Source organism: Chlorocebus sabaeus, chromosome 5 (genome assembly GCF_047675955.1).
Source record: "Chlorocebus sabaeus isolate Y175 chromosome 5, mChlSab1.0.hap1, whole genome shotgun sequence".
NCBI classification, from domain to species: Eukaryota; Metazoa; Chordata; class Mammalia; order Primates; family Cercopithecidae; genus Chlorocebus; species Chlorocebus sabaeus.
This window is the reverse complement of record NC_132908.1, coordinates 50,816,131-50,832,830: the sequence shown is the minus strand read 5'-3', so window position 1 is coordinate 50,832,830 and position 16,700 is coordinate 50,816,131. Positions and strand designations below refer to the sequence as shown.

The 16,700-nt window shown below is 38.8% G+C and overlaps 1 protein-coding gene across 2 annotated transcripts in view; it reads right to left on the bottom strand.

Annotated features, from left to right (window-relative positions):
* Window positions 1–16,700, bottom strand: part of FTO (FTO alpha-ketoglutarate dependent dioxygenase) — a 422,796-nt gene that overhangs the window by 170,622 nt on the left and 235,474 nt on the right. For both annotated transcript variants that reach the window (XM_007993307.3, XM_007993308.3), the window contains exon 8: window positions 7,934–8,058. In XM_007993307.3, coding sequence (XP_007991498.1) covers window positions 7,934–8,058 — 125 coding nt within the window. The remainder of the gene's footprint in view (window positions 1–7,933; window positions 8,059–16,700) is intronic.

The window sequence follows — 16,700 nt, the reverse complement described above, 5'->3', positions numbered from 1 at the left end:
GAGGTACCATCTTGGGGCTTAAGCACCAGAGAACTGCATAATAGAGATTTCTCCTTACTTCCAGTTTCAAGGCTTCCACCCCCTGGCAAGGTCAGACGAGTAACCAATGCTTACTTCCAATATCAGAGATCCATCCTGACTTCCAATTTCAAGATTTCCATACCAGGCAAGGTTAAGAAAAAGAGCAAAAAAAAAAACAGGCCAATATCACAAGTGGTCATAACCCCTTCCAAATTAATAAAGACAAAGTACTTATAAACACTGGAATAGATTGAAAGTTATTTCATAAATCTGAGTGTCAGGCATTCTTCTAGATGCCAGGGATATGCAGTAAACAGGTAATGAGGTCCTTTGATAGAGGGCATTATTCTAATGGAAGAGATAGCTTAATTTTTACAAAGATCTGGGGTGCAAATTTGTTCTTTTGTTTTGAGACAGGGTCTCATTCTGTCGCCCATGCTGGACTGTCGTGATGCAATCGGCTCACTGCAACCGCTGCCTCCTGAGCTCAAGTGCTTCCCCCTACCTCAGCCTCCCAAGTAGCTGGGACAACAGGTGTGCGCCACCATGCCTGGCTAGTTTTTTGTACTTTTTGTAGAGATGGGGTTTTACCATGTTGCCCCGGCTGTTCTTGAACTCCTGAGCTCAAGCAATCTGCCCACCTCAGCCTCCTAAAGAGTTGGGATTACAGGTGCGAGCCACTGCACCTCGCCTGGGGTGTATGTTTTACAGCTGGCAAACAAACAAATATCCTATCCTTACAAAACTTTCATTCCGGAAGAAGAGATAAAATGTAAACACAGAATCAGGTCCATATATAATTAATGTCAGGTTACTTCATTTTTAAAGCTTCTATCAAAATATAAGTTCCCTTAGGGCAGACCCCATTGCTAAATTACCTTACGGTTTCACAGTGCCTCACAGTAAAAAGAGTTCAAGTGTGTGTGCTAGCCATTGTATTCTTATTAACTACCACCTCCACATTAAAGTAAATTATTCCACAGTTGAGACTCGAGTCATACTCATCTTGATATTCCCCACAGTGTCTAGCACAGTTACTTGCACCTAATAAACACTCAATAAATAATAGTTAATTGCTAAACTGGATGGTGCTGACTTGTCGGTTTTGCATACAATCCGTGACTAGCTAGGAGGCAGAAGGAGAGACAGATACCCGAGGAGAACACCTCAATGTGCTAGTTTTAGAACCCAAGCTGATCCACATAAGTAACTTACACAAAGTGTTATACTTGTTGAGCCCAGATCAAAGTTCTAAAGCTGATCAGCTTGGAATAGTAAATCCTATTCATTACACATTCTAGGTTCTAACAACCAGATTTTACAGACTTAACAAAGATGTCCAGAGTGGATCCATTCTGGGGTAGGTGGTGATGGCTGGGGTCACAGAGAATAGAAAGATGACTAATAATAAGACCGCTGTTTTACTAGTCCAGAAAAAAATGGAAACTTGGAAGTTTTTTGGAGCTGTCAAAGCCCAATATGAGGATTATCTGGACCTTAAGAGAGTCACTTTTAACTAGAAGCAAGTAGTTTCTAAAAGCTTTTCTAAGAAACTTCCATAAACATTATTTGAAACGAATCTCAGCACCATTTTTAAGGCTCCTTGGACCCAAATGAAGTTGTCTCCTATGGGAGTACAGTAAGTCCTGTTTGAGCCTAAAAGTTAAAGAGCTATAAATGGACCGAGTTTCCATTTAATCAGGCTACATTCCTATCCAGTGTGCAATGCTGAATGAACTGTAAGAGAATGGTAGGAGAAATAAGCAGGTAATCTCTAGAAAAAAATAAGTGGGGCCACATGCAAATAAATAAAGAGCCAGGTCTGACCATGGTAACGCGGAAACAAGCACTGCTGCAACTTAATGACAGCCCCATTTGGAACCCCACTCCTTCTACAAACCAAATATTCTTAATAGGCTTGTGAGCTCTTTACCACTAACAAGAGGGGTAAGGAAGTCCTTAAGTCTGCCATGTTTGAAAACGTCCTATTGAAAAAACACTAGTTTTCAAAAAGCACCGGAAAAGATGCTCGACACCATAAGTCATTAGGGAAATGCGATTCAAACCACAATAATATACCACTAGGATGTCTATAGTTCAAAAAAAAAAAATGAAAATAACAGGTAATGACGAGGACATAGAAAAATTGGAAACTGTGCGTTTTTGGTGGGAACATAAGATGGTGTAAAAGATGTGAAAAACAGCCTGGCAGTTCTTCAAAAAGTTAGACACAGAATTACCATATGACCCAGCAATTCCATTCCTAGGTATATACCCAAGAGAACTGAAAACATGTCACCCAAGAGAACTGAAAACATGTCACTCAAAAACTTGTACATGAATGTTTACAGTAGCATTATTCATGATAGCCAGGAAGTCAACCCACCCAAACGTCCATCAATTGATTACTGTCCAACAACCCAAATGCCCATCAGTTGATTACTGGATAAATAAAATTTGGCACATCTATATAGCGGAGTATTATTCAGCAGTAAAAAAGAATGAAGTACTTATATGCTAGAGCATGGATGCATCCTACAATCAGTATGCCAAATGAAAGAAGTCAGACGTAAAAGGCTACGTATTGTATGATTTCATTTATAAGAAATGTTACAAATAGGCAAATCTGTAGAGATAAAAAGTAGATTGGTGCTTGCTCAGGACTGTGGAGAGAAGGGGAAATTGAAGGTGGCTGTTAACAGATGCAGGGTTTCATTTTGCGGGAAGGAAGATGCTCTGGAATTGGATAGTGGTAATAGTTGCACAATTAAGTGTAAACTTTAACAGTTAACTGTACACTTTAAAATGATAAATTTTGTTGTATGAAATTTTACATTATATATGACTTGTACCTCAATTTTTTAAAAACCCTAACGACCTTGCTTTTTGTCTCTCTCTCTTTTTTTCTTTTTCTTTTTTTTTTTTTTTTTTGTATTTATACCTCACTTAGCAAAAATTTAGGGCCATGGCTTTAAAGTTAAAAAGCATAATTGATTCTCAAGTATTTGCCTCCTCCCTGAATTATCCTCTACCTGGCTTTCTGCTCACTCAAAATCCCCACAGACGTAAGACAGCCAAGCCAAAATCTTGATGAAAAATATGCTAACTTTGGATAATGTTTACAAGCCTTCTGTTTTGATTTTTTAACATAATTATTGTCTGGGTAAGGCTTGTGTTACAAGACAATATAGTTCAATATAAAGGGTTTTCAATAACACAACAATTCTAGTCTTCCAAGACATCTACCATTAAATACTTTCCCGAGTGGGTCAGAGAACTTGCCACTCTGTTGTGGTAATGATGGTTCCACTGCTTTCCTTGCCACTGCCTCTCACAGCCTCTTTCTAGGAAACTTCTACTTCTCATCCCCAGATAAACCCTGAAATTGGCCACTTACCTCACTCTCTATTATGCACAGCATCTCATGCAGTAGGTATACAAAATATACGAAAAGATGCTTACTGAATGAAATCATTCTCATTTCAGAGAGCGGACTCATGGCATGTGCCACTCATCTCTGCAGAAAAGGACAGAGCTGCATGGCCTCCATCATCACTGGTCTGAAATCAGGACTCTATGTTCATGAGAAACTGGGGGAGAGCTTTAAATAGACTAATCTTATCAATTAGTGGTAAATAAAAAGACAAATAGTGTATAGTGACCTCATCCATTGTTGGCAATAATTAGCATCGCTATGATGTTTCTTTGAAAAAAGGAATAAAGAAAGAACCAAACATAACTACTCAGTTAACATTATGTGCTTTCTTCTTATATTTACAGAAAAACTGCCAGGTTGTAGTAGGAATAAGACTCTGTTCAAGAGTCACACATATAATTCGTACTAAAGAGTGCACAATAGTCAGTGGTCAGATGCTGACATGGACACACATTTTTTGGAAAAGCACTTTCTCTAACACTTGATTTACCTACATTACTGAAATGAAGCAAACAGGCAGAACAAAATCTTTGATTCCCATTCTGACTTCTTCAAGGCAAAGGAAGCCCATTCCGTTTCTGAAGCTAAACTATAAATAATTATTCCATAATAAACAATACCCTCAAAATTTTCAGCCATCTAGGAAAGACGCCAGGGCTTTGTAGAAAATAAACAAGGCAGTGATTTTTATTATATTTTATTTAGAAAGACAACTCGGGTGTGGACACTGAACTGCACCTTTTCTTTGGAGCACTTTTCAAATGATAATTTCTTCCACTGTCACCATTAAATCTTAATCCATTCCAGCTCCTTGTATGGGTCATTGAGTCTATATGTACTGCTGTTATTTTAAAATGTTTCCCCTTGGTAGGAAAGAGGGGGAGAAAAGATGTTGAGAGCCAGATGGGCCTCTTCACAGTTCATTTATCAAACCTAATACGCCGGGCCCCACCCTCCTCTCACTCACGATTGCGGTTAAACTTCCATATAATTTGGTAATCATTTTCATTATCAGAGAGTGACCCTAAAGTAGCCTATCCTGGGACACCCGGTCCTTGCAGCTGCTCTTTTTCTGCCTTCTCCTACAGTAGACCCTAAGAACCTCAGAGTTTATTAGCTGCAGACTGACCTTTGGGCTACGCAGGTCAAGAAGGGGTCAGATCAGAGGGCTCGCCCAGTTCTTTAAAAGCTATAACAAGCTGTCCATCAGGCAGAGGGGACTGGATAAACAAAGGCGAATCTTCAGAAATTCTGTCCCACTTCTGTTAACACTTACCCTGCATTCACACAGCTTCTCCCGATGTCCTTTGGATCATTCAACTCTAGGGAAGTGAATAGACAGCCCTAATAAGCCTATTTGGAGAGGGTTGTTTATGGGATTACGAAGCTTGGAGAAGGAAACCCGCAGCACTCAGATGTGCCTCTAGAGTCGCTGGGTTGTGTGACACTGTGACAAACTCGGTTACCCCAAGTCATGCAAAATTGACACTTTCCTCAAGAAGCTAAATTACAAGGAACATATGCTTCAGTTTAAGAGACTTCAGTGAGTCCCAAACAATGGCTTGGCGCCCGACCTGAGAGACAGACAAATATTTTATAACTAGGTTACAAGTTTTACTTTAAAAATTCTCCCTAATATGATCGCAAATGAACCTGCTAAAGAGAGGTAAAAACCTTTATTACAAAAGACTTATACTAAAGTTATTGCCAGCTGCAGCGGCTCCATTGACCTAAATTTCTTGAAGTTGTACAATTCATAATGCACTCTCTAATGTGCAATATAAGGTAATTAGAGTCATCTGTATTTAACTTTCAGAGGAAAAAAATTTCTATTATCTAATCTAACTGATCCCCTGATAGCTTTGATGAAAGTAAAATACTGTAACCTATTGCTTGGCCTTTGGTGAGTGCTAATTATTTTCTGTCAAAGCACATTTTTCCTTGTGTAATTCCGAAGTACACAATAGGCCAATCTCTAAAACACAGGCTGCTCAGTAAGCACTGCAGTGGATGTTTTATAACTTTCACCACCATCCGTTTGACGGCTACTCGAGGCAATGCCCAATTCCAGACAGCCAGATGACACTTTGATGAGGAAAAGAAAGGTGTATGATAACCGTCTGTTTATACGGATCGCATGGATGAGTCTGTAGATAGGTCACTAAGATGGGAAACATCAAATGAGGGTGGAGAAGCGGTGGGGAGAAGGATTATAGTTATTTAATACTCTGAGGACACTTCTCCTTCTGAGATCTCAAGACACTAGCCTCTTGAAATTTTCTTTCAGGTGTTTAGTTTTAAGGGGGTCTGCACAGTGTCAGCTGTTAAACTCTTTCTTTCCTCCTCCCTTAACACAAAGGACTTGAGAATTTTTGTTTCAGTTGCTAGACTACATCAACTTCAACACTGGCTCCAGCTCCTGATTAAATTGTTAACAGTAAGGGCCAGAAATGCTGAAAGCAGATTCCTCTTAAACAGGCCACTTTGACCATGTTGTCTAATGATTTAGTGTATTAAAAAATTATTGTTAACAAACCAAATGCACTCAACAAAAAACATCCATTTGCGCTCTCACTGGACCACACGGTCTTTGGATGGAAGGGAACCGGAGGAAAGATTACAGGGAAATTCTTTCTTCTTCCCTTTCTATTTAATTGGAATCATCATGAGGATGACATAAAACATCAAACAGAGACAAAGAAACCCCTTAGATGTCCACAAACTGATATTCCATGCCTTAATATGTATACTTTAATGAATATACATGCTTAACTTATAATACAAAGAAAATTTTAGAATTAATTATTGAAAGGTAAATTAGAAATCATTTAGTCATTACTTTAGTTGAAACCGTCTGCCACTGGCCAGGTGTGGTGGCTTGCACCTGTAATCTGAGTACTTTGGGAGGCCAAGGCAAGAGGATCGCTTGAGACAAGGAGTTTAAGACCAGCCTGGGCAACATGACAAGACTCTGTGTCTATTTTTATAAACATTTTTTTTTTAGAAAGAAAAAAAAGAAACTGTCTGCCATTTACACTGACCACACCACCAAAAAGATGGGGGAAGGGGAGGGTGAGTATCATTGGGAATTTTTAAATTACTATTTAAATACAAGTCTGAATTTAAAAATAGTACATATTTGAAAAAGCAGCTTTCTGATATCCAATGAGAATAAATACTTATATTATCTCCTTTCTTGGAAAATGCTCATCTTTAGCCTTGTTCAGACAAACCTATTTTATGATAATTATTACTAGTAAAGCTATCAATTATTATAAATTCTGTTGCATGAAGTCATTTGGAGAATATTATGTCTATCAATAAATGTTCTTGACTTCCAGGCACATAGAATTTTTGAGCACCAAATAAGACTCTGAGACAAAATATGCCATACCCTTCCTGATTCCTCTCCCTCTGGCTTAGAGACAGATGACAATTCAATAATTTTTACAAACTGCAGATCTGAAAGATAATCTTAACATTCGGGAGAACTAGTTCTAGCCTCCCACATATCAACTGTTTTTCAAAAAAGAACAGGATAACATGATATTTACTACGCAAGCATCAGTTCTGTAAAAACTGATGATTTAAAGAAAGTCTTCACCAGTAACACAGTTTCTAAGCACAGGTAACTCCATGGAAAGAGACCAGGTTGAAACAAGAGTCACTTCTAGTTGGTTAACCCTAAAAATCGGGTTGATAAATAGGCTACAGTCATTGCCACATAACAACATTTTGAGGTTTTGGTCAACGGCGAACTTTACATATGTCAGTGGTTCCGTTCCATAAGATTATAACAGCATATTTTTGTAGTACCTTTTCAATATTTAGCTATGCTTAGATACACTAATACTTACCACTGTGTTACAATTGCTTATAATATTCAGTACAGCAACATGTTGTACAGGTTTGCAGCCCTGGAGCAACAGACTATACCATATAGCCTAGGTGTATAGTAGGCTATATCATCAAGGTTTGCGTAAGTGCACTCTATGATGTTCATACAATGGCGAAATCACCTAAGAACACGTTTCTCAGAACCTATCCCCATCATTAAGCGATGCATGACGATACTTGCAAGTAATCTGCCTTGCACAGAGTGATATAGGAGCACTATATGGATTTCCCAGACAGCTGCTCTAATGAAATAGCAATGTTAGTCTTTTAGACTGTTGATTAAAAAGGGTTCTTCGGCATCAGGTGCTTATATTACATTATGCTCAAAATGCAAACATTTACGCTAAATGTTATATTCAGGAATAAATTGTGTAAATATACTGATGATGTCAATGGATCATTACAATTCATGTAGATGCCGTGGATAGGAAAGCTAACTTTAGCTGAAAGCATCTTAAATGTGCTTATCTTTCATGGCCCCTCAAAGGAAAGGGACGAGGCCAGCCGTAAGGGAGGGCTTGGCCAAATATAGTTCTTGTTTGTCAAGAACAACAAATCCCGTTTCATAACAGAACTAACCTGGCATGCCATTCTCTCCTCAGGTTCTGGCGTGCAGTGAGCGAGGCAAGGATGGCAGTCAAGATTTCATTCCTTTGTTCCACGGGGAGCCCCTCTCTTTTAACTTCACGAAGCACAGCATTTGTCTACAAGAAATGATCCAAAACAGAAAGAAAAAGTGAAAAATTAATAATAAAAAAAAGCCCATAAGCAAATAAGGACAGTAAATCAATGGCTTTTTTATTACAGTTCCCCTGCTAACAAATCAATACAGTAAATGATGGCCAAAAATGGCCAGCATATATTTTGTATTTAATCAATGTACATGGCACATAAGGTAAACTCTAAAGCTCCATTGCCTTAAGTAACACATCAAGATACTGCACATTCTTACTCTAATTTTCTCAGCACACCAATGATTTTTTTTTTTCCCTGGGAATTGCCTACCATGAGCTATTATTAGAAATGATTTTCACGTTCACTTCACTGTGAGTTGTTTGTTTTGCCTTTTTAAAAAAGAGCAGCCTCTGACTTTCACTCTCTGTTTCCTGCCACCCAGCTGAGGCTTTCTTTGCCTCTCTTATTTGAATCATTACTTTAAATGTCTACCCATGCCAGCAATGCTTGGCGGGGAAAGAAGGGAGAAGATTCACTCATTTTCCTTGCTTGTTGCAAATCAAGATCTTGCCCAAAAAAGGGAACACAAAAATCAGAAAGACCATTTCTTTGAATGAATATCTCAAAGAACATCTTTAGATTTTATAGATGTTGTTTTTTAATTTAAAGTTAGTGTGGCTTCTTTGGAGATTTTATAACCAAAGCAATTGGTAAAAGGAATGAAATTGTCACTACAATGTCAATGAAACTGTCTGTGTTCTAAGTCATTCAATATATTCCTTATCTAACAGATGCCAATATGTTTGTTTACTTAAAGAGCACACTCATAACCTGGTTCTCCTGTAACTGGAAACACTACTTTGTACTCTTTTATAGCATTTGATAGTGCATATTTAATATCATCATGACAACCCTGAGGAGTAGTGAACATTTGTTGTTTCTATTGCCTAAATCCATACCTCATCCCCTTTGTCTGGCAACATCACCTAAATCTCCTCTTACAAAGTCTTTTCTTTCATGGTATAAAGTCTTAGAGGGACTGTCCACCAAGGTGTCCTATCCTCCCCTATTGAAGGATGTGGGCCAGACCAACCTGATCCTTTTCCAGGACTTTAGACTCTTGAGAGGAATGATATAGAAATGGGGGAAAATGCTGAGGCAATTTATCAATTCCCTTAATTCCTTCCACCCATGGTCCTCAGAGTATCTCTAGTTTCCGGAACTTTCTGAGTCCAGATCGTTCATTGTTCCTTTGATAGTGTCAGTCACCCAATATCCTTTCAATAAAGTCCCATTTTGTTTAAATTCACCAGGGCTGGGCACGGTGGCTCATGCCTGTAATCCCAGCACTTTGGGAGGCTGAGGTGGGCAGCTTGCTTGAGGTCAGGAGTTCGAAACCAGCCTTCCTAACATGGCGAAACCCCATCTCTACTAAAAATACAAAAATTTGCCAGGCGTGGTGGCACGCACATATAATAACAGCTACTCAGTAGGCTAAGGCAGGAGAATAGCTTGAAACTCGGGAGGTGGAGCTTGCAGTGAGCTGAGATCACACCACTGTACTATAGCCTGGGCGACAGAGTGAGGCTCCATCTCAAAAAAAAAAAAAAAAAAAAAAAAAAAAAAAAATTCATCAGAACCTGTTTCTGTTACTTATCAAAAATGTTAACGGATGCAAACAGGTAAGTCAGAAAATAGTACCTCCATTGTGAAGAAGCCTGGATAATCTACCTGACACTAGCCAGGAAGAGGACCCTGATCCTGCCTCCTAGGCCCAGTATTCCATCTACTGTGCTGGAAGATGTGCCCAGTTGGACAGTCAAGCAGCTTCTGTGGTAACAATATTTTCAGCCCTCCAGCACAGGGAGGAACGTTCAGCTTCTCTAGGTAATTCCAGGGCATGAAACCCAAGATCCGGAGGTTGCAAATTCAAATACTCACTAGGCCAGGCACATAACCATGAATGAGTTAAGCAGAGGTTACTAAAAGAGAGCACATGTTCTGCCTTAAAAAGGCAGCCACTATTCAAATCCAGCCAGCTCTGCCACTCAGAAAAGCTGGCTCATTGATGCCAGATTCATGAATTTTCAAAATAAACAAGAAATCTGGTGTATGGGGTGTGTGTGTGTGTGTGTGTGTGTGTGTGTGTGTGTGTGTGTGTTTAATGTGAAAACCAATTTTTGTAAATCTTGTAAACTCATTAAAATTAAACAAAAAATACCATGTGGGTCAAACGAGAAACACCAATGGGCTGAATAGAACTTAGGCAGCTACCAATCTGTGATCTCTAATCTAAGAGATGTCTGATTTCAGAGAGGTCTGAGCATTAGCAGGTATTCTAACAACAGTACTACTCCTTGTCTGTGACACCCTACTTCATGTACTTAAAGTTGAAAGGAACCTCAAAAAGTCATGCAGTTTATCAGCCAGGCGTAGTGGCTCACACCTGTAATCCCAGCACTTTGGGAGGCTGAGGCGAGTGGATCACCTGAGGTTAGTAATTCAAGACGAGCCTGGCCAACATGGCGAAACCCCGTCTCTACTAAAAATATAAAAAATTAGCTGGTTGTGGTGGCAGGCATTTGTAATCCCAGCTACTCAGGAGGCTGAGGCAGGAGAATCGCTTGAACCCAGGAGGCGGAGTTTGCAGTGAGCTAAGATCGCACCATCTCACTGCAGCCTGGGCAATAAAAGCGAACCTCTGTCTCAAAAAAAAAAAAAAGGTCACATAGTTTATCGTTATGTCTGTGGGTACATATCATCTTACCAAAATGCAAAAATGCATCCAACGAAAGACAAAGTAGACATCCAGCTAGCTCCAAAAACATGATCAAAACAAAATTATTTCCCTCTGTAAATCTATTAAAATGTTTATTTTTTAAAGTCATTTACCTCTTCCTTGCCTTTCATATCACTTACATTTTATCCAGGGGCCCTTGTTTTCCACAGGCCCTGAACCGTCTCTAAGAGGGGAAGGAACAAGGATGTAAGAAAGAAAGTTTCACAAAGAAAGGGAATGTTGCCTGTTTAGTCAATAATGTATCCCCATTGCCCACAAAATATTTGTCAAATCAGTGAATAAAGAAGGGACTTGAAAAATAAGTATTACAAAAACAAAGAACAATGAAGGCTCTCTTCTTTTAAGAAATTACTATTACATAAATGATAAACTCATAAAATGGATAAACTAAGAAATAGTTATGTGCTTTATCACTTTACAAAAGGATTCACTCTAAGGTTTCTTTAAATAACCAGATCCTCTAGCTCAAGAGTTTCCTAAACTTCAGTTATTCTAGCACATCTTCATAATTCTTGCCATATTTGTATATGAACTATATAATACAGTATTTAATATTTTTCTTTAAATTGACTCATTTTTCATAGTAATTTCTAGATAAAAGTAAAAAAAGAAAAAATACAATGAAAATTGGCTCATTTTTTAAAAATATAAATTCACTTCAAAAGAAAAATGGAAAAACCAATGGTACTTATAAATGAGAAGATAATCATAAAAGTAAATATATTATAAAGAAAACTATATATTTATTTCACTCTAGACAGGAATTGTTGCTTGTTGAAGGCTCTGAGACTAAAGCATGCTCCCTCTTTGTAAAGGAAGATATTAACAAGTGGTGGAGAACAATGATGCAGCAGATTTAAATGAAAACTTCCTTGACATAATCACATAAACAGACGGAGCTGAAGAGAGAATCACTGCCTCAGTGTGGTCCTCATGTGCAGAGTCCCCAAGTGCCACCTTGCATCACCCTCTATCACCTGTGGTCCACATCGCACACTGTGGGTGCACTTCCCTATTGCAATGGTTTTTAAACACTTTGCAGATAAAGTTCTTTTCTCCCCAAAGGTATCCTTACATGCAACTCCAATATATACAACAAACAAAACTGGGACAATTCTCTTTGAAGCTGGTGTGGAGGACCTAGAGGTCCTCCCTCTGTCATGGGGCATCTTCTCAAAGCCCCAAGGCACTGTGAAACACAGTTCGCCAACCCCAACCCAAGAGCATCTAAAACAGCATTCAAGTTTTTAAAAGTTGAGACACTGCTAGGAGGCATGCAAAATACTACCATTCTGACAAACAGTTTGGCAATTTCTTATAAAGTTAAACATATATTTAGAATACAACCTAGCAATCTCATTTCTAGGGATTTATCTAAAGAAATGATAACTTATATTCAAACAAAAACATGTACACAAATGTTTACGGCAACTCTCTTCATAATCACCAAAAACTGGAAACAACCTAAATGTTCCTCAAAGGGTAAATGGATAAACACATGTGGTACATCCACACAACAGAACACTACAACAGCAATAAAAAGGGCTGAGCAACTGATGCATGCTACCACTCAGCATCTCAAAGACATGATGCTCAGTGAACAAAACCACTTATTTGACATTCTGGAAAAGGCAATACTGTAGGGTCAGAGAACATAACAGTGGTTGCTAGGGATTCGACTGGGCAAGACGTGGCATGAGGGAATTTTTGAGCATGATGGAACCATTCTGTACCTTGATTGTGGTGGTGGTTACATGAGTTTATACAAACGTTAAAACTCACAGGACATGTGGCTCATGCCTGTAATCCCAGCACTTTGGGAGTCCGAGGCAGGTAGATCATCTGAGATCAGGAGTTCGAGATCAGCCTGGCCAACATGGCAAAACCCTGTCTCTATTAAAATACAAAAATTAGCCGTTGTGGTGGCACACTTCTGTAATCCCAGCTACTCGGGAGGCTGAGGCAGGAGAATCGCTTGAACCCAGGAGGCCTAGGTTGTAGTGAGCTGGGATCATGCCACTGCACTCCAGCCTGGGCAACAGAGCAAGACTCCACCTCAAGAAAAACCCAAGCAAACAAAAACCATAAAAAATCTATAGGACTGTATACCCAAAAAAAGGCCAATTTTATCGTATGTAAATTTTATAAGAATTTAACTTAAAAACATTTGCATCACATTTTTAAAACACGAAAGAGTGCAGAAAACACATTTAGCATATAAGTAGTAAAAATATAGAGAAATATAACTTGACAAAAAAAAACAAATTCTGTTACAAAAAACTATTTTAATATTAGAAAAGGAAGGGTGAACTTTGAACATTCAAACTCGAAAATTTAGGGTGAAAAGAAATCATCAGTGTCAAAAGAGCATTCTTTTTACAAGGCAATTAACGTGATATTTTTACTCCTTATAACAGTGTCGGCTTTTCAAGGGTTGACTTCCCCAGGAAATGTTTATAGGCCATTTTCCCATTAGTAGTAACATAGAACTGTCTTCAAACGAGTAACAATTTTTAAAAAGTCTCCTATTACCAAAAACACATTCTCCCTCCCCTCCTCCCAAAATACAGAAGAAAACCCCCCAGGTTTAGGAAACGTGCACGAGAGGCTAAATTTCATTTCATTAGTACTTTTTTTCAATAGAAATCTACGGGAATGCAGGCCAGATCAGAAAGAACTAAGTATTAATTTTAGAGTGCTGGCTGTTCAAATCCCCGCTGTCACCTCCTAGCTGTGGGTCTTTCCCATAACTCCAAATCACGATAGCAACAGAACCTCTCCACAGTTCTTGTAAGTATCAGTTGCCTGGTACATATGCCGTCATGATTATTACTGTTTACTTTCATCTTAAGCTCTGCCGATCTACCTTGTGCTAGGTTATGCTAGTGTAACAAAGGGATTCCTGAAAATGTCTATTACTTTAAGTGGAAAAACTTTAAAGGAAATCAGGCAACCACTGAACAATCACAATCATAAAATTTTTATGTACCAGAAGCCAGAGGCATATCTTTTTGCATATCCCTAGTGGTAGAAAATCTATCTCTTTATCCTGAGGGTGGGTTTTATTTTTAGAACCAGTTCTTATTTTACTTGATCTCTCTCGGTTTGCGCACATCTGTCTCTCCTGGGCCAGTGCCTGACACTAAGCTGGTCCTTCTCAGTCTCCTGTATGCCTTTCCTCATTCTAGGATGAGGAACTGTTGTTATCCCAAGGTCACACCTTTCATCCTCCTCTCATCTCTTCGGCTTGCTCTCTCTCTGGGTGATCTGCCCTTCCAATGGCTTTAAGGGTTCCCTGTAGACTGCTGACAACTCTACGCTTCTACCTTCAAGCGGACCTTTCCACTAAGCTCTGGTCCCATATAGCCAATAACTGACTATCTTCCTTAAATATGCTGCCTCAAACATAAGATTCTGACCTTCACCTGTCCACATTTGAACTGACTATTTTTGCTTCCATCGTAGTTACCCAGAGTGGTGACTGTACTACGATCAATGCAATAACCCAAACTAGAACCCTAAGAATCACCCTAATCTTCTTCCCTTTCCTTTCCTGCACTTCTATACCTAAACATAAAAAAATCCTGTGATTCCTCTCTCTTCAATATGACTGAAACTTACCCCTTCCCCACTGCCATAGGCTTAGTTCAGGCCCATCTCTCATCTGGACCATATAATGGCCTCCAAATTGGTCTGTGTCCATCTCACCCCTTTCATGAATTTTCCTGCTTCAAGAGTGATCTTTTAAAAGTATATGGCCAAACATGTTACTTCCTTTTAAATAATTCAGCATCACCTACAATAGTGGTTTTTAGGCTTTTGTCATGAAGCCCTAGTGCTTCCACAAAGCAAAAATATTTTACTTCCACAAAGTAAAAATATCACGTTAGGGTCACCAAGGAGATAAGGAGCTTTGGCTTCAAAATCCCACCTAAACCAGAGCACCTTTGTTTATATACGCTTCGGTTATTGGCATTTGGAGGACACACACAAAAAATGATTTTTTTGAAGTCCAAATTCCTTAGCCTGGGGGAAAAAAACCCTTTTTGATACAGGTCCTGCTTACTTCTCAAATTTTATCTCCTATCATCTGTTTCATTTAAAACTGTAATTCCCCGAAAACACACGACTGTTCTATACTATACTTCGATTTGTACCTTTGCCGTATAACTTTTCAGTAACTACTCATTCTTTAAGAAACATCTCAAAAACACCTCCTCTATGAAGTCTTCCACAAACTACGTCCTTCCACCAAATTAGGCGGAGCTGATCATTCTTTTTATGCACCACCATGTTGTACTCTATTGCACTTACATATTCATTTAAATTTTTCTCTTCCAGAGTGAGGGCTCCATTAAACCAGAAGGGTCCATACCCATTTCTTAATAATCTCCAAGGTACCTAGTATAGCAACATGCCATGAAAGTGGACTCCTGATGGATACTTTGGAATAAATGAAGCCAAATGGCATGCTGAAACATGTCTGGGAAGTGAAGCTAACAATCAGGCCAGAAAGCACTATTCAAGGTCTAAAACAGTATGCGAAACCAGCTTTGATTTGATTCAAACTATTCCTGAAGATGCGTCTAAGAATGGGGTCGGAAAAACTATTCTTAAGCAACAGAATCCAGAAAAATGAGTATATGCCCTTGGTAGGTGATTACTTAAAAGGGCAATACTCATTTGGATGGATGTGTCTAAAAATACACCCTCCTAATACAAGGGTATGCATAGGAGGAAGAAGTCCCACTTTCTCCATTTCAGTAGAGAAAACTAGTTTGGACTCTGGCAACACACAGTATATTAAGGACCCCTAAGAATTTCCCAGAGTCTTTCATTTCTCCTGGCTCAAAACTTCATGTATAAAACCAAAGCAAAAAATCCACAGCCAGAGAGAGCGAGAGAGAGAGAGAGAGACTGAATGCAAATTAGAAAAGAAAAGCCAAGAACTCTAAGAAGCCTTGAATTTTAGGCTTAAGTTTCCTATCTTTCTTGGAAAAAGTCTCCTAATTCTGAACGGATTCAATTAAAACTCAGCAATTCACCTAATTCTTGTAGGGCATATTGCTATAGTCAGTAACTTTCAGTATGTCCTAATTCCACTGTATCATAGCAGAATTTGTCACATGTAGGGTTTTCAGAGAGGAACCACTCTGAGATTTAAAAGGAGACTTACACCATTTACTCTTTACTAATACTTCTATGCAAGTCTTTAATCCTTTTGGTTCCTCTCTGATAAGATGCAACAGCTTCTGATAGGCCTGTAACTCCAAAACTCAGACTTAATCTCTCCATCTTACAAATCCAAGAATGTCGTCCAAGGAAATGCACGGAAACAGGATGGCATTCTACAAATATGGCTGGTAATCCCTCTACAGCGCTCATTCAAAAAAAAAAAAAAAAAAAAAAACTACTACTGTTCTTGCAATTTCAAAAGGGATCCCAGAACTGCGTACCTTTCTGACCTCCCTCTCTACCCATCCTCACCACCACCACAGAAGTAATACTGTCATTATGGGAAAAATGTCACCCCCAACACTTTTTATATACATAGCTGTCTCATGTTAGCGTTGTATTTCCCCTCTGCACACACAAATTACAAAGATATGCTCTGACTGATAATGAGGGCTAAAGGTTCAACTTGTGAAGAAACTTGGTTTAAGATGTTATCAGCTGGGAAAGCTATTTCCTCACATCAACATTGCCACAGGCTGTCAAAACCCCCAACCAGGGTTCCCCTCTTCAAAAGTCCAGGAACACTTTTTTTTTTTTTCTTTCTCTCTTTTCGTTTTTTTTTTTTTTAAACTTTAAAAAAAAAAAAAAAAAAAAAGGAAGAAGAAGAAAGGCACAGAACCCACTGAGATAGCCTTA